The sequence below is a fragment of the Mizuhopecten yessoensis genome, unplaced genomic scaffold, assembly GCF_002113885.1.
Source record: "Mizuhopecten yessoensis strain PY_sf001 unplaced genomic scaffold, ASM211388v2 scaffold9687, whole genome shotgun sequence".
NCBI lineage: Eukaryota > Metazoa > Mollusca > Bivalvia > Pectinida > Pectinidae > Mizuhopecten > Mizuhopecten yessoensis.
This window is the reverse complement of record NW_018408172.1, coordinates 239,809-256,840: the sequence shown is the minus strand read 5'-3', so window position 1 is coordinate 256,840 and position 17,032 is coordinate 239,809. Positions and strand designations below refer to the sequence as shown.

Below are 17,032 nucleotides of genomic sequence, written 5' to 3'. Positions count from 1 at the left end.
AAAATGTGATTTTTTTACGTCAAAAAATCTGAAATGTTTTCAAGATTTATAGTGTACGAAATGCAGAATAAACGCTTTTTTCTTTGAAATGATGAAAAGTTTTAGTTGTCTTTTGATAAGGCAAAATTACTTGCACATTGTGGCAAACTGGAAAATTCTGACGAAAAACAGTTGTAACTTGATTTTACCCGATGTTACTTCATATAAAAATCTGAATTTTTCCTTGTACTGTAATCTTGATATGTTTTTTATTGTATGAATTGCAATCGTGTTTATAAGGAGGGTATTCCGTAGATTTTTGGCATTCGTTCAAATTGACTGGCAATGAAGAAAGCCTAAGAAGAGGCTCACATGATACAATATCTTTCTAGAAATATTTAACAAAATTTCTTACATTTTCTATTTACAATACAATCATTACCAAGATACACAAAGGGTTTTTGCATATTAAATCTGACATTTGTGTTTTCTTGTCTACATATAGTAGTAGACTTTTATGCTTAGAAATTATTCAATAGATCTCCCCTCCCCAACAGAAATGCACAATTGTGGGTCTACATTACCTTAGTACTTTCTCAGCAGGAACAACAGAAGGATCATTTCCTTAATTTAGAAGAAAGACAGTTCTTTATAATCCTGAATACCTTCCGAGATAGAATCACAGAAGGGCCAGTTTTCAGAAACACTGGTCACTATTACAGGAAATACAGGCTGAATCTTCTCCCAAAAATCACAGGTTCATTCCAATTCAGAGCTATTTCTCTTTCACAAGTTAGAAAAAAAACATGTTTTTCCTGAAATGACCTCAGTATCACTGGTTATCATTGCGTTGACATTATTTTGGATCGACAGAGTGCTGAGTGAAGTTTGCTTTATTACATTCAGTACATAAAGATGTGGGAGATCATTAATCTATCATCCCTGTGCGAGATATTGACAGAGAAATCTCAACATTTAGCCAAAAACACAGAAGAGAAAGTTTACATTGTCCTACATATTCCCCTAACCCAGAAATAGGACAGATCTTTACTGAACAATTTACATCTCAGCCAGAAAATCAACTTGAAAGAATAAACTGTCCTTCTTTTAACCTTAGTCAGAAAAACAACAGGACAGGCGAACATTGCCAGACACATCATCTCTGCCAGAAAATCCACAGGACAGGCGAACATTGACGGACACATTATCTCTGCCAGAAAATCCACAGGACAGGCGAACATTGACAGACACATTATCTCTGCCAGAAAATCCACACGACAGGCGAACATTGCCGGACACATCATCTCTGCCAGAAAAGCCACGGTACACTTCTACACTGTTGGACGTAATGCGTACGCCAACACGCCAACAGAACTAGCCTACATCGTCCTTCATATCACCTCCGCTAGAAAATCAATAGGACTGGCCTACATTGTTCTACCTCACCAACACAGGTGACCTAAACATACAGGATAGAGCTAGGATATAATGCCCTTCATATGTCCTTGGTCATAAACACCCATTCACATCTAGCCTTTCTGACTACATATCTCTTGAGCCCAACAGAAGACTGGTCTACATTGTCTTCATCTCCTCAGGTCAGAAACACAAACTGACAGGGGTTTGTATTGTACAGACCTTCCTGACCAGGTACAGGGATGGACCAGTTCACATTGTCCTACACATCTCTCCTCGGCAAAAAATACAGAATAGGTGAATCTATATATACAATCCTCACTCACACAGAAACAGTAACAATTTTAGTATCTTTACATACAGGAATAAACTGGGGGTTTCTTGACCTATAACGGGACAATCAGTATGACGACGGGGATTGCTGTACACCACAGAGTGTATAATTAATGACAATCTAAGATGTCCAAGCATACAATAGTTCATACTAGTTTCAACATTGCACAGATGTTTGAACCTCAACACACAATAATGCAGTTATACTTTTGTTCACAGCTTAAGTATATTACGCATGCATGTATTTTTCAAATACCACCTTTGTTAAAATCTCACAGCCTTCGTAGTGTTTATCACTGTACAGAGGGATGGTTACACCTCAATCACAGCCTGGCAGTCACAACTTACAGACGCACTGATAGGCAATTATTTTGAATATCATTTATAAACTCTCTATATCCTGTAATAACATGCATTGGCTACCAACGAACATGATCACAAGTTACCATGACAACCACATGTGTCTAAAAGATATTTTGATATAAAAACTATCAAGATGATACAACTGTCATTTATCCAGTAGATTTAGCATATATAGTAAACTCGGTCGTTCCCTTATCACCGATTTGGTCCATGGACAAATTAATGATGAAAGTTCAAAGGTCAACTAGATAATGAGGCACTGAAGGGTCAATGAAGGTAGTCTTTCAGGCTAGCAAATGCTGAGGACCCAATACCGGACTTTGACATGAGCTTCATACATTCTGTGGACTGGGCTATCACAAGTTCAAGAGGGGGCTGCTTTGGAAGGCCATTGGATTCTGAAAAGTTCAAACAAAATACTGTTATATGAAAGGAAATATTCTCTCAATCACATACATTGATTTAATATTTAACATTTTTTAATAAAATATTTGTTCTAATTAGCAAATGGACATATTCAAAATAAACTTGACATGGTAACTCGTCATTACAGCAGTTAATTTGTGAACATTATACATGGATTTTAAACATTATGCGTTTGAACATTCCGTCAAGTCGAACTAATCAGAGGTAGTTTTACATTTTGTCTGTATAGACAAGTATTGTAAAATTCAGTCCCTCAGCCAGATACTCTTGGCAGCCTGTAAATGACATTGGCCTTACAGCTCATGTCAGATCTGGTTATCTCAAGTAGCTGGACTCGGGTCTTCTTTTCACAATACTGATCTTTACTGTAATAATTAACTGCAAAATATTATATTACAAATAATTACAGAGTCAAGAAGCACTAATGACTTTGCCAATAGATGGTACATGCACAGTTTGGTAAGCAAAATGTGTTTGTTCTTATTGATAAATCTGTATAACTGACTGAAAAGTTTCAAATTTCCTTGATGCTTCCTTCACTTTCATAAATTGGTAATTAGCCTCAAGTATCTAAAATGTTCAAGGTGGGGGTTGAAATGGAAATCAGGGATGATAATATGTTTTTTCTTCCACAATTCCCCAAAACAATTTAAAAGTCAGTGAAACCTTTTTAACTTTTAGTGGGGATGGGATTTTAGCAGAAAATTTCAGTTCCCTCTAAAAAGGAATTCCTGGATCCATCTGTGAGAAAACTGTACTTGTACCTAGAATAGCACTATTGAGGGCAGCACAAACAGCTTCCCTCTGCACCGGATCCAGCTGGTACCCCATGGGACTGTTCCAGGGGTCTGAGTAGGCTAGCAGGCTGAAGGCATCCTGAAACAGGAATAAAGTTTTCTTATCTTGTGCATAATATATGTTAACAATTACCTACAGTATCACACATTACCAATACCCTTAAGGACTTCCCACCCTTCGTAATACACGTTTTTCTTGTCGTATATTCGTGTCGTCATTTCCGTATTGCGTATCGGGCATTCCATTACCGTGGTGTAAATTATAGTAACACCGGGTAAACAATAGTACACGTGCGTGACGATGATATGTCAACACCCGATATCTAGACTTAACTTGGAAATGTGTAATCACACGTACTTCAGAAATAAAGCTTATGATACAAAGACATTAATTAACTCACGGGAAGACCCTGACATAAGATCAGACGACTTCAAGAAGGTTGTATATGTGGCGCATGGAATGCAGACTGATGTGCTTTGTTTACCGACCTCACCTGTACATATCACGTGCTAACAGTAGTTCACAAGCTCAGGGTCGCTACGACTTTTGTTGTCGAGCGAGTTACGCTCTAGTCAGATAAATCATTTCACAAATGCAATTACAATAACTCTGTGAAAATAGTGGTTTGTAAAATATCAAGATCTCTATAAAATGCAAGTGCATGTGCGTGCACGTGCCAAAGGCATATATACCTGACATGTAAATTTACCATAATGTAGATATTTTATGATAAATAAAAAATGTGTAGGGTTGATTAGCAATGCTTCTTTTCATTATTTTATTGTTGTAATAGTTTTGAACAATGCCTCACACTCAAAAAATGTGAAAGTGATAAAGTTGACAAAAATTCAATTTTTCTGTATTTTTTTACCAAAAAATCCTCAGTATTTTTTACCAAAAAATCCTCAGTTTATCCCCTTAGATTTTCATAAAATCATCTCTACATAGTGACATAACCATTATGTTAAACTTTCATTGAATTCTGCTGGTTAATTGCGAAAGGGTGGAGCCTCCTTAAGCAGACTTATATATCCAATTATTGATATTAAGTCCCTTGACAAGAAATCATGAACATAGAATCTGTAATGCATTAGGTAGACAGCTACCTTAGTTTAAAGTCCCAGAAAGTTCATTATAAATGAACTTTAATGTAACGTTTTAAACAAGAAAATGTGTGATGTTTTTTCTCTGTGTGCATTAAATTGGGAAAACTTATTATTTCTATAATATTTCTAGAAAAACAAAAACATTCAGGCCAAGTTTGTGTATGTTTCAAAAACCTTTGTAAAACGATGTACTCATAGTCCACGATAAAAACTATTGGTAAGATCCTTTGCTGTATTGACTTAATACCTGTAATGCTTTTTTGTTGCCTTCGTTTTTGCCGTATTGTCGTTTAAGTTGCTGACTCATGGCCTGGAGTTCCTTGCCGAATTGTAACATTTTCTCCACCGCTACCTGACTACCCCCGCACAGCTGTCTCCTGCCTGACGTGCCATCTATGTCTGTGGAGATACAAACTTCTAATCAGTACATGTACAACAGTTTACAACATAAGTTGCTATGCAATGACTAGCATCACATACAAAGGAATGCAACTCCAATTCAATTTTAGATACATATCTTTAGAAATGTAGGTTGGTTCAAAAACAACTGTATATATAGTATACCAATACCCTACAATGTAAGTTAAAACTGTTTCTTATGTTCTGATAAGTAGAAAAACAATTTGTACAAGGAGGATGCTATTACAGTGAAAAATCTACCTGACATCAGAACTCAAAATAAATCACTTCAATCCATGGTTTGGTTTCCTGCTTGTTTCTTATATGCAAATTATTGGTAGTACTTTTAAACAAGACTCCAGAGTGCTGGGGCGGGATGGATGTTTTACTGGAATAGTCCTTTACAGAGTCAGATAAAAGGTAGGTCATTTTTTTACTAAGAGTTGAATCAAAATTAAGTTGTTTCTTTATAATTACTAACTATAAAAAGTAAAATGATTGTTGTACCGAGTAAAAGATACAAAATATCTAAAAACCTGTTTGTTTTAAAACTCATTTAAATCAAAAAACATAACAAGTATACAAATAGTGACATATGTCTGTTCTACATATAACTGGTAAACAATCAATAGATGCATAATTAGATAATGTTTGTAAACCATATATATGACCCTTCTACCTCATTGACGGACCAAAAGACAGTGAAGTGGATACAAATAGGTCACCTTGACCTACATCTCAAATGACAGTCTAGCACTCCTCAAGATGTATATCAATCTGCATATGACTATGGCAGCAGCAATATTAGAGAAATGAAACTAAAAATAAAGCCATACAACCAGAGCTTAACGCAAAGTCAAACCAAAGTCAGTGGAACAGAAAATGGCTCACAATGACCTACACATTGCATAATAAATGGAAGTACCCCTGGAAATGCATATCTGTATACAATTTTGATGACTGTGGGACCCAAGCTTGAAGTACAAGTGAATGGAGCTACAAGCTGAATCTAACCAAACATATGGTGTTAAATGCTAAATCTAAACAAATTCAATGAAGTGATAAATATAGGTCACAGTGACCTACATGCATTTATATGATGGTTCACTTCTCCTTTTCATGAAGACTACAAGCTTGTAGTATCAGAAAAATGGAGCTAAATGTTTAGTCTAGCTAAAATATTGTGTACACTAGACAGAAAAGGCAAACACTGGATGATAGCTCCTTTTATGTGCCTAAGGCATTATAACACCTATTTTTTTTGTGATTAATTAACATCTTCCAAGCTATCAAACTATTTGATATCTGTAATGAATTAAAATTTACCTTGTCATCAAATTACCACATGTAATTTATAAACCATCACTAATTCATGTATATACCAACCACTTCAAACATATAAATATGAGCACAGAAACATGAAGTAAACAGTTTCTTGACATCTTTAAACTACACAACTATTGTTTTGGTATCTTATACTCCTTACAGAGGAATGTTTGATATTTCAGGACTTAGTAATTGCGTATTATGGATATTAATATTTGGGCTTTAATAGGCAATGCCTGTGCCTAATCCAATCGTGTCTTAAATGCAATAAAATTGATTCGAAATGAAATGTATTATGAATATCCAGTGAATGATGATTATGATTTATAGTAAAATGTACAAGCTTTAGCATGTTGATTATATTTACAATACAAGTATACTTATGAGGCTAGATATTAGTCATAATTAACTCTCCAAAGTGTATCGAACATTGTTAACCATGAGAAAATGTCTGGGTTATACAAAACATGATAATTTTCAGATCACAAATTCGTTTATATTTGAAAATAATTCTTTTGTAATGGCTTTTAATGGAACACATATATTGGTGACAAGATGTTATCTAGAATGTACAATTTCACTAGCAAAACAAACAGACAGGTAGATATGTCGGCTAGCGAAAATGTTAAATGTTAAAGAAAAATTACCACCTCTCTGTACCTGTATAATAATTTGTCTACAGTCTGTGACGTTAACTATTTTACTTACTAGTCATTTGGACTAGTGAACCCATAATTTTAATAGTCCAACTGTGAAATTACTAGTCCAAATTACAGACTGGTCTTTTTTACAGCATGAAGTGTAAATTGTGATCTAAATTGGAAAATTATTAGAAATCTAAACAAAAAGTCTCTCAATAATAAACTTAAGAAACGGAGCACGGAACGTGATCGCCAAGTATCTCTAATACAGTATTACTGTTGTTTCCATCGAGCCTTTAAGCACTAGCCAGAACCGTAAATTTTTCTTTCGTGTTGGAGCAATTTTTTCTGTCTGTTCATGGACAGGCTTAGCTGGTTTTGAACCTTTCCTCCAACTTAGCAACATCGCCATGGTTGGTTTCACTTGGTTATAAACCGGAAGTAATGTTCGGTAACTACTAAAATCCAGAACCCAGTCTCACGATCGCTCATCGCAACTTCGAAGCTTCGACGAATACCATATTTTACGATAGGATTAGAACTTGTGACAAGCTTTATAGTGCAAAATGTATACCATTAATAATATTTCCATTATTTTGGAGGAAAATTGCCACTAGTCCAGTCAGACTAGTTAAATATTTTCAATACTAGTCCAGACTTAAATTTACTAGTCGTGGGCATCGGACTAGTGCCTAACATCGCAGACTGCTGTCTACTTTCCTTACAGGAAAAACTTTTGTCCTCTTTCCCCTAGATAAGTGGACCTACTCTTTCTCCTGTGGGAAATATTGATGTCCCACTCTAGGGTTCAGAGGAACAGATTTCCCAGTAACTATTGTATGACATTATATCAACAATGTACTAATATCATGTACAAAATATAAATTAACCCTCATGTACTGCAACCTTCTATAAAGGTCAATAACAAGGCCAACTGAGAGCTGCGTATTTCAGAAAAAGAATCATTCATTTCCCTGATGGTGATTAATAGAATCTTTCACCCACTTGGGGGTGAGATAGGAGAATCTTAACCCGAGGGGGAAGACTCTTAAGTTGCCAAACACGAGGCTTTGCCGACGTCATGCCATTGTTATGAAAAGGGGAATCCCCCCGTCTCAATTCTAGGGTGAGACAAGGACACCGTTAAAAGTGCGGATACACCTGTCCAGGGTAAGGGAAACAGAAAAGATTCTTAGGTTGCCAAACACTCTAAAAGCTTTGTATTTGACATTTTAAGAATCTCTTCCCTCAGGTCAAGATCCCCCAATAGCTATCTCACCCCAAATGGGCTGAAGATTCTATTAATTTCAAACATGATATCATAATGTTAGTCTTACAAAGCAAAACATAGTGATGCGATGCAGCATGAGTTATTGAACTTAAATTATCAAAATCCTAAACCACCGGCTGTGACGTAAACAAGATATATTTATTATATATATGATTATATTACATATATGATAAAGTGGGCAAATGAACAAGTTTTCCTGTATGGTTTTATAGTAACAGATACTTAGGGGTAGAGAAGAACTAACCCATTTCCTCTGTCCTACAGCGGTCGTGATCACTACTCTCACTGTTGCCGTTAAGGTAGAGCCCGTTGGTATTGCCGTTACTCTCCAGCGTTCCATTTGTCACAACTTTGTTATTCTGTAAGTCATGGTGATCACTCACAAGTCCGTCGATCATCTCGACATCGTCACTATCATCGATTAACCTCGAGTTGGAGTTGCCGTTTATTGCAATGTTTGCGGCATTCATCTCCTCCTCGGATATCGTTTTGAGATCACTGTTAGTGTTGTTCATTGTCTGTGGTTGTGTGGATTGCTGTGACGTTATGGTGGGGTGGGGCTGAGAGTTATTTTGACCTGCACTAGCCGATCCTGACACTGAACTATGACCTTTGACACCTATAGGTCGGTTGGGACTGCTGCCCCTGGACCCCACTGGTGTGTTCCGTTGAGAATGTGAGTTTGTGTGGTGGACAGGACTGAGGCTCGGGCTAGACCTGTTGCTGCCACTTCCATGACGAGACTTGGGGCTGCGTATCGCACTACCACGCACTTCACTGTCCGTACCATTCACCATCTCTATGAATTGTCTACACTTCAACATGAACAATAAATTTAAGTTGTGTTCTAAAAGACCTGGGTACAGTTGAGTTGTATTTTCTATGGCTTCTCCCATCCTTCCATTTAAAACTAACTTCTGTATTCCTGTAAAACAAACCAAATTTGAGCTCATGATTATACCACTAGTTTTTGTAAATTCTAATTTATTACAATTTCTTGTTAAAATGCACCAAAAGAATGAAATAAACTTGTAAATATCCTTTACTTCTCATTTGACAATTCAGAAAGCAATATTTCATTTCTTGTTAAACATACATTTTCTCTCCTTTCTTTCTTTTTTTTTTTTATAAATTTTCAAAATGATCAAGACACTGTAGGTTGTGTCTCTGACTGTTAAACATTTTAATATCCTTAAGTGCAAAACTTGTACATTTTTGAATACATTCATACAATTAAACACATAAAGTCAATCAGTATTTTTCAGAAAAAATTAACATGGATTTTTATTTCACAAAGCATGACAAGGAAACTTAAACTAGTTACAGTGAGTGGTGTATTGGAATGGTAAAACATACTTTGTCTGTTTTTCATGGAGGCGAGCTCTTCATCAAAGGATTGTCCTGTAGACTTGGCAAAGGCTTCAGCTGTGCCACAGTACCCATGATGTACCAGGTAGGTAGACACAATTCTGTGGCAGGTAAATGTATATATCTATAAACAGTCTACATAACTATAAATGTATATATCTATATATAGTCTACATAACTATAAATGTATATATCTATATATAGTCTACATAACTATAAATGTATATATCTATATATAGTCTACATAACTATAAATGTATATATCTATATATAGTCTACATAACTATAAATGTATATATTTATATAATTATAGTCTACATAACTATAAATGTGCAACACATTTTCTGAATCATTACTTATGTTACTCACTAAGTCCTCCAATAAGTAACAAGATCACAACACACTGCCATTATCCTCCACCTCTTCATTAAGGACTCAATTCATAGAGATATACAGGAAGTTATGATCATAACCATCTTGGGTGACACTGCCTTCCCAAGATGTACCAGCTTACCAACTTTGATGACCACAGACAAGCTGTATCTGACATATTTTGCACTTTTAATTAAGGTAAAAGGTCAAAATGTAGGTCAAAGTGACCTATATTATTTTGCCCGAACTCCCCCTTCCAAGGATGTGGCAGCATACCAAGTTTACTGATCTATTCAAGATTTGAAATAGATGTTCAGACGTGTTTTTTTATAAGATGTTTGTAAATATTTTAATTTTAATTTTAAATTGGGTGTCTTTTTCAGTTTTCTTGGTAGGACTTGAAAACTTCTGCGAACATAGCTGTTTCTTGATTATTTTGAGAAAACATGATTAGTTTACTTAAAGGAAAGAGCCTCATTCATGATTGTGAAGAAAATAGATAAATCATAACATTTCATGTTTTAACTGTTTTTTTTATAATAATTTACATTTCATAAGTTGACTGTGTTTTTGATAAACCTAACTGAATGTGTGTTACTACCTCTGTAAGGCTGTTTGAATGTGTGTTACTACCTCTGTCAGGCAGTTTGAATGTGTGTTACTACCTCTGTAAGGCTGTTTGAATGTGTGTAACTGCCTCTGTAAGGCTGTTTGAATGTGTGTTAATTCCTCTGTAAGCTGTTTGAATGTTTTTTACTCCCTCTGTAAGGCTGTTTGAATGTGTGTTACTTCCTCTGTAAGACTGTTTGAATGTGTGTAACTACCTCTGTAAGGCTGTTTGAATGTGTGTTTCTACCTCTGTAAGGTTGTTTGAATGTGTGTTACTACCTCTGTAAGGCTTTTTGAATGTGTGTTAATACCTCTGTAAGCTGTTTGAATGTGTGTTACTACCTCTGTAAGCCTGTTTGAATGTGTGTTACTACCTCTGTAAGGCTGTTTGAATGTGTGTTACTACCTCTGTAAGCTGTTTGAATGTGTGTTAATACCTCTGTAAGCTGTTTGAATGTGTGTTACTACCTCTGTAAGGCTGTTTGAATGTGTGTTGCTACCTCTGTAAGGCTGTTTGAATGTGTGTTACTTCCTCTGTAAGGCTGTTTGAATGTGTGTTACTCCCTCTGTAAGGCTGTTTGAATGTGTGTTACTGCCTCTGTAAGGCTGTTTGAATGTGTGTTACTACCTCTGTAAGGCTGTTTGAATGTGTGTTACTACCTCTGCAAGGCTGTTTGAATGTGTGTTACTACCTCTGTAAGGTTGTTTGAATGTGTGTTACTACCTCTGTAAGGCTGTTTGAATGTGTGTTACTACCTCTGTAAGGCTGTTTGCCACTCTCCACGTTTGTCGTTCACCGGGAACCTTTCTATGGTAAGTCTGGTCTTCATGTGCCACTCCTGCTTAAAGCACACCAATGATAACTATAATTCATACATACTGTTTTTGTATTTGAAATCTCTACAAGATTTATACGATTGCTGGAGCAAAACTTGGACTCAAATTTAACATTATTTCAATATACCCAGATTATCTGAGTCTATTATTGTACTGCAGAAATATAAGTATCAACTTTTGTTCTAGCTTGTCTGTTTTCTCAATTTTTCTCTCTACAACTTTTGAAAATTCAGAGAAATGAAACAAATGATGTGAATTTAAAATAATCTTTTTTCTGAGAAATAAATTCTTTCAGATTCAAAAGTCTTTGTATCTACCACACTATTCGGCAATAAGCCCATGTCTGCGAATAAACCCACTCATGTCAAATAAAATTCAGTATAAATGCTAACAAATACTATTTCATTCTCCTGCAACAAGCCCACCCCCTGCTTTTGAATTAAAGAGTTTATTGGACTTATTGCAGGATAAATACGGAAATACAGAATTCAAATATGAATTTTAGTAGCAAGTGTTAAATATAAGAAGCCTTATCATGCGATACAATTAAATAACCCTTTCACCCCTATGCAACTTAAGTAGACTCTCCCATACGTTGATCTGGATGAGTCAATTATGGTGTACAGTGGTGAAAGGGTCAAGATAAACTTGCTATAATTAACGGTGGGAGGTAGAGAGGGAGCTATGCTTCACACCTACATGACATACCCTCATATAGTCCTCAATGTCGTAGGCAAAGGGGGCCTGACCAAAGTTGGCCTCCACCACTTCCCCGGGACTCTGTAGCCCAACTGTAGGGTATAGGTTTTGCTGCAACACAAAGAAATATATGATATTGCAACATCATAATCAATAACAACTGAAATCATCAATTATTCATGAATAGATATTGTAAATATTACTGGTTACACATTGGTGTATTTTAGATTAATCATGTTTTATTGTAGTTTAGATTAATCATGTTTTATTGTAGTTAAGTATATGAGTTTAGCTTTATCAGTTACAGTTGTATACCAGCCTATAAATTTGCAACATTTATGTCTAAAATCCATATTGAGTACTCCAACAATTATTTGTGTAGAGATACAAAAAAGTTATGGATACAACTGTACTGTTTAGTTAGGTTATACTTATGTACAATCATATACCAGCAAACCAACCGAAAAAGTTGGCTACATCTTTTTATCTTTAATGCTTCTTAACTCATTCACCCCTGAAATTTCATAATGAACCATTACAACCTTTGAATTGGAAAAGTTCAAATGTGTCTTCAGGGGTGAATGAGTTAATAGAGTTACCTCTTTTTGTGGCTAATAATCTTACTGACTATGTTACTATATATTTGCTCTCCATAACTCATTTATCATACAAATCAAAGGAATTTTCTGCCATGCCTTGGGTTTTCTTTTCCATCTTTGAGTTTGAGATAGTGTTTATCGTGACAACCAGACTTTTAGGGCTACAAGTCGGTATCAGCTACAATGTAATACTCACTGGTAGATCTGTGAATGCAACGCCTATAAAAACAATAAAAGTGTCATTATTACTTGATTTTTGTATTGACAGCTGTGCGAATGCAAAACATACACTAACATAACTATCAGCCTTCTACACTTAATTTTCAGTGAAAGGTTCAATTAGAAAATGTAGTTATATTTTAGATCATTGAGCAACTGTGTGGAAACAATCCTTGTGACATCTGTACAGCAATCTCTGTAACGTTTGTCTTTAAAATATTCATGGTACTGTACAGTCAACATTTATTGCAATTAAATCACATACATCCAAATTAGCTTTTTACATTTTAAACACCTCGTTTTCAGCAGAAGCAGCCCATTGTTATAGTGCCAACAGTAAAGGAGCCTTTATTATAGTGCCAATCAGTAAAGGAGCCTATTGTTATAGTGCCAACAGTAAAGGAGCCTTTATTATAGTGCCAATCAGTAAAGGAGCCTATTGTTATAGTGCCAATCAGTAAAGCAGCCTATTTTTATAGTGCCAATCAGTAGAGGAGCTTATTTCTATACTGCCAATCAGTAAAGCAGCCCATTTTTATAGTGCCAATCAGTAAAGCAGACTATTTTTATAGTGCCAATCAGTAAAGGAGCCTATTTCTATAGTGCCAATCAGTAAAGCAGCCTATTTTTATAGCGCCAATCAGTAAAGGAGCTTATTGTTATATTGCCAATCAGTAAAGGAGCCTATTGTTATATTGCCAATCGGTAAAGGAGCCTATTTTTATAGTGCCAATCAGTAAAGGAGTCTAATTTTATATTGTGCCAATCAGTAAAGGAGCCTATTGTTATAGTGCCAATCAGTAAAGGAGCCTATTGTTATAGAGCCAATCAGTAGAGGAGCCTATTGTTTTAGTGCCAATCAGTAAAGGAGCCTATTTTTATATTGCCAGTCAGTAAAGGAGCCTATTGATATAGTGCCAATCAGTAAAGGAGCCCATTTTTATAGTGCCAATCAGTAAAGTAGCCTATTTTAATAGTGCCAATCAGTACATTAAAGGAGCCTGTTTTTATATTGCCAATCAGTAAAGGAGCCTATTTGATAGTGCCAATCAGTAAAGGAGCATATTGTTATAGAGCCAATCAGTAAAGGAGCCTATTGGTATAGGGCCAATCAGTAAAGGAGCCCATTTTTATAGTGCCAATCGGTAAAGGAGCCTATTTTTATAGTGGCAATCAGTAAAGGAGCTTACTGTTATATTGCCAATCAGTAAAGGAGCCTATTGGTATAGGGCCAATCAGTAAAGGAGCCCATTTTTATAGTGCCAATCAGTAAAGTAGCCTATTGTTATAGTGCCAATCAGTAAAGGGACCTATTTTTATATTGTCAATCAGTAAAGGAGCCTATTTTATAGTGCCAATCAGTAAAGCAGCCTATTTTTATAGTGCCAATCATTAAAAGAGCCTATTTGATAGTGCCAATCAGTAAAGGAGCCTAATTTTATAGTGCCAATCAGTAAAGTAGCCTATTTTTATAGTGCCAATCATTAAAAGAGCCTATTTGATAGTGCCAATCAGTAAAGGAGCATATTGTTATAGAGCCAATCAGTAGAGGAGCCTATTGTTTTAGTGCCAATCAGTAAAGGATCCTATTGTTATATTGCCAATCAGTAAAGGAGCCTATTGGTATAGGGCCAATCAGTAAAGGAGCCCATTTTTATAGTGACAATCAGTAAAGGAGCCTATTGTTATAGTGACAATCAGTAAAGGAGCCTATTGTTTTAGTGCCAATCAGTAAAGGATCCTATTGTTTTAGTGCCAATCAGTAAAGGATCCTATTTTTATATTGCCAGTCAGTAAAGGAGCCTATTGATATAGTGCCAATCAGTAAAGGAGCCTAATTTTATAGTGCCAATCAGTAAAGCAGACTATTTTTATAGTGCCAATCAGTAAAGGATCCTATTTTTATATTGCCAGTCAGTAAAGGATCCTATTGATATAGTGCCAATCAGTAAAGGAGACTATTTTTATAGTGCCAATCAGTAAAGCAGCCTATTTTTATAGCGCCAATCAGTAAAGGAGCCTATTTGATAGTGCCAATCAGTAAAGGAGCCTATTTGATAGTGCCAATCAGTAAAGGAGCATATTGTTATAGAGCCAATCAGTAAAGGAGCCTATTGGATAGTGCCAATCAGTAAAGGAGCCTATTGGATAGTGCCAATCAGTAAAGGAGCCCATTTTTATAGTGCCAATCGGTAAAGGAGCCTATTTTTATAGTACCAATCAGTAAAGGAGCCTATTTTATAGTGCCAATCAGTAAAGGGACCTATTTTTATATTGTCAATCAGTAAAGGAGCCTATTTTTATATTGCCAATCAGTAAAGGAGCCTATTTTTGTAGTGCCAATCAGTAAAGGAACCTATTTTTATATTGTCAGTCAGTAAAGGAGCCTATTTTTATAGTACCAATCAGTAAAGGAGCCTATTTTTGTAGTGCCAATCAGTAAAGGAACCTATTTTTATATTGTCAATCAGTAAAGGAGCCTATTTTATAGTGCCAATCAGTAAAGGATCCTATTTTTATATTGCCAGTCAGTAAAGGATCCTATTGATATAGTGCCAATCAGTAAAGGAGTATAATTTTATATTGTGCCAATCAGTAAAGGAGCCTAATTTTATAGTGCCAATCAGTAAAGGGACCTATTTTTATATTGTCAATCAGTAAAGGAGCCTATTTTATAGTGCCAATCAGTAAAGGAGCCCATTTTTATAGTGACAATCAGTAAAGGAGCCTATTGTTTTAGTGCCAATCACTAAAGGAGCCTATTTTTATATTGCCAGTCAGTAAAGGAGCCTATTGATATAGTGCCAATCAGTAAAGGAGACTATTTTTATAGTGCCAATCAGTACAGGAGCCTATTTGATAGTGCCAATCAGTAAAGGAGCATATTGTTATAGAGCCAATCAGTAAAGGAGCCTATTTGATAGTGCCAATCAGTAAAGGAGCATATTGTTATAGAGCCAATCAGTAGAGGAGCCTATTGTTTTAGTGCCAATCACTAAAGGAGCCTATTTTTATATTGCCAGTCAGTAAAGGAGCCTATTGATATAGTGCCAATCAGTAAAGGAGTCTAATTTTATATTGTGCCAATCAGTAAAGGAGCCTAATTTTATAGTGCCAATCAGTAAAGGAGCCTATTGTTATAGTGCCAATCAGTATTATATTTTTTTTAAGCAAAACGCAGGGTAATCTTAAAAGTACATGATGGCTTTCATCTCCAAACCATTGTTCCTAACACTACATATGCTTACCTGTGACTCTATAATCCTAACCTCTTCATCACAATATCATTTTACAACATTTGTGTAAGTATCCAGTCTCTGTATCACAAATCCTAAACAAATATTCAGGTGACTTAACATGCCTAGCCTCTTTACCAAATCCTGTACCAATACTGCGTACCTAGATGAACACCATTTTTGGTGTAGAAGCAGCTGTTGTCAATGAGGTTCACACAGCAGCCAATGACATCGCCGGTTGTAAAGGTTGGCCCATACGGCTGTCCAGTACCAGAGGAACAGAAGGAGTGGCCGTCGTCACCATGGTAACCATAGGAATTCTTGTCCCAGCCTGAATGAAGAGTTCCAAGTTAAAGTTTACAAAATGTTGCATATACAAAGGCATGATGATTATCAACTCGACAAATGATTTTCAGTTTTTCAGAATGTTTTCTGTGATATCTATATTTGACGTTTTTCAAAATACTACTTACTATTTGGTTTGCAAATAATATTCTTCATATCTTTCACATAAATCTTAATAATGTAAAATGTACAAATTTTAGCGCTACTTTAATTTATTTTTTACTTTTTGCACTTTAAACATTGCACTAATTCATAACTGTGCTAAATGAAGTTTCTGTCTGGTTTTTTTTATTGTATACATTTTTAGAGTGTCACCCCATTAAAGTGCTTATCTTAAAATTTCATTGTATACTATACAATAAGTACTTTTACAGAAGTACAGAATTTTGAATGGAACTGTAAGTAAATATATTACACTGACCATCAGCACCGGGTGTGATTGCGATCAGATGTGTTGAGCACAGGCAATACAAATGGTATTCATGGCACGACAGAAAAGGCATTAATATCACCTAAGATAACAAAATCAATACAAACTCCTACACGTTAATTATCAGGCAGATCAATGTATCCAGAACAAGTAGGAACGGTTTACTAGTCAGATCAATGTACCCAGTACAAGTAGGAACGGTTTACTAGTCAGATTAATGTACCCAGTACAAGTAGGAAC

General features: G+C 35.6%; 1 protein-coding gene across 2 annotated transcripts in view; it reads right to left on the bottom strand.

Moving 5' to 3' along the window:
• Positions 1-226: 226 nt before the first annotated feature.
• The window catches only part of LOC110458681 (ran-binding protein 9-like), a 45,700-nt gene continuing 28,894 nt past the window's right edge, over positions 227-17,032 (bottom strand). For both annotated transcript variants that reach the window (XM_021510532.1, XM_021510533.1), the window contains 9 exons: positions 16,181-16,348; positions 12,759-12,781; positions 11,973-12,074; positions 11,184-11,266; positions 9,435-9,547; positions 8,323-9,003; positions 4,669-4,820; positions 3,282-3,393; positions 227-2,489 (listed from right to left, as the gene is read on the bottom strand). In XM_021510532.1, the coding sequence (XP_021366207.1) occupies positions 2,359-2,489; positions 3,282-3,393; positions 4,669-4,820; positions 8,323-9,003; positions 9,435-9,547; positions 11,184-11,266; positions 11,973-12,074; positions 12,759-12,781; positions 16,181-16,348 (1,565 nt within the window). In that variant the 3' untranslated portion in view covers positions 227-2,358. The remainder of the gene's footprint in view (positions 2,490-3,281; positions 3,394-4,668; positions 4,821-8,322; positions 9,004-9,434; positions 9,548-11,183; positions 11,267-11,972; positions 12,075-12,758; positions 12,782-16,180; positions 16,349-17,032) is intronic.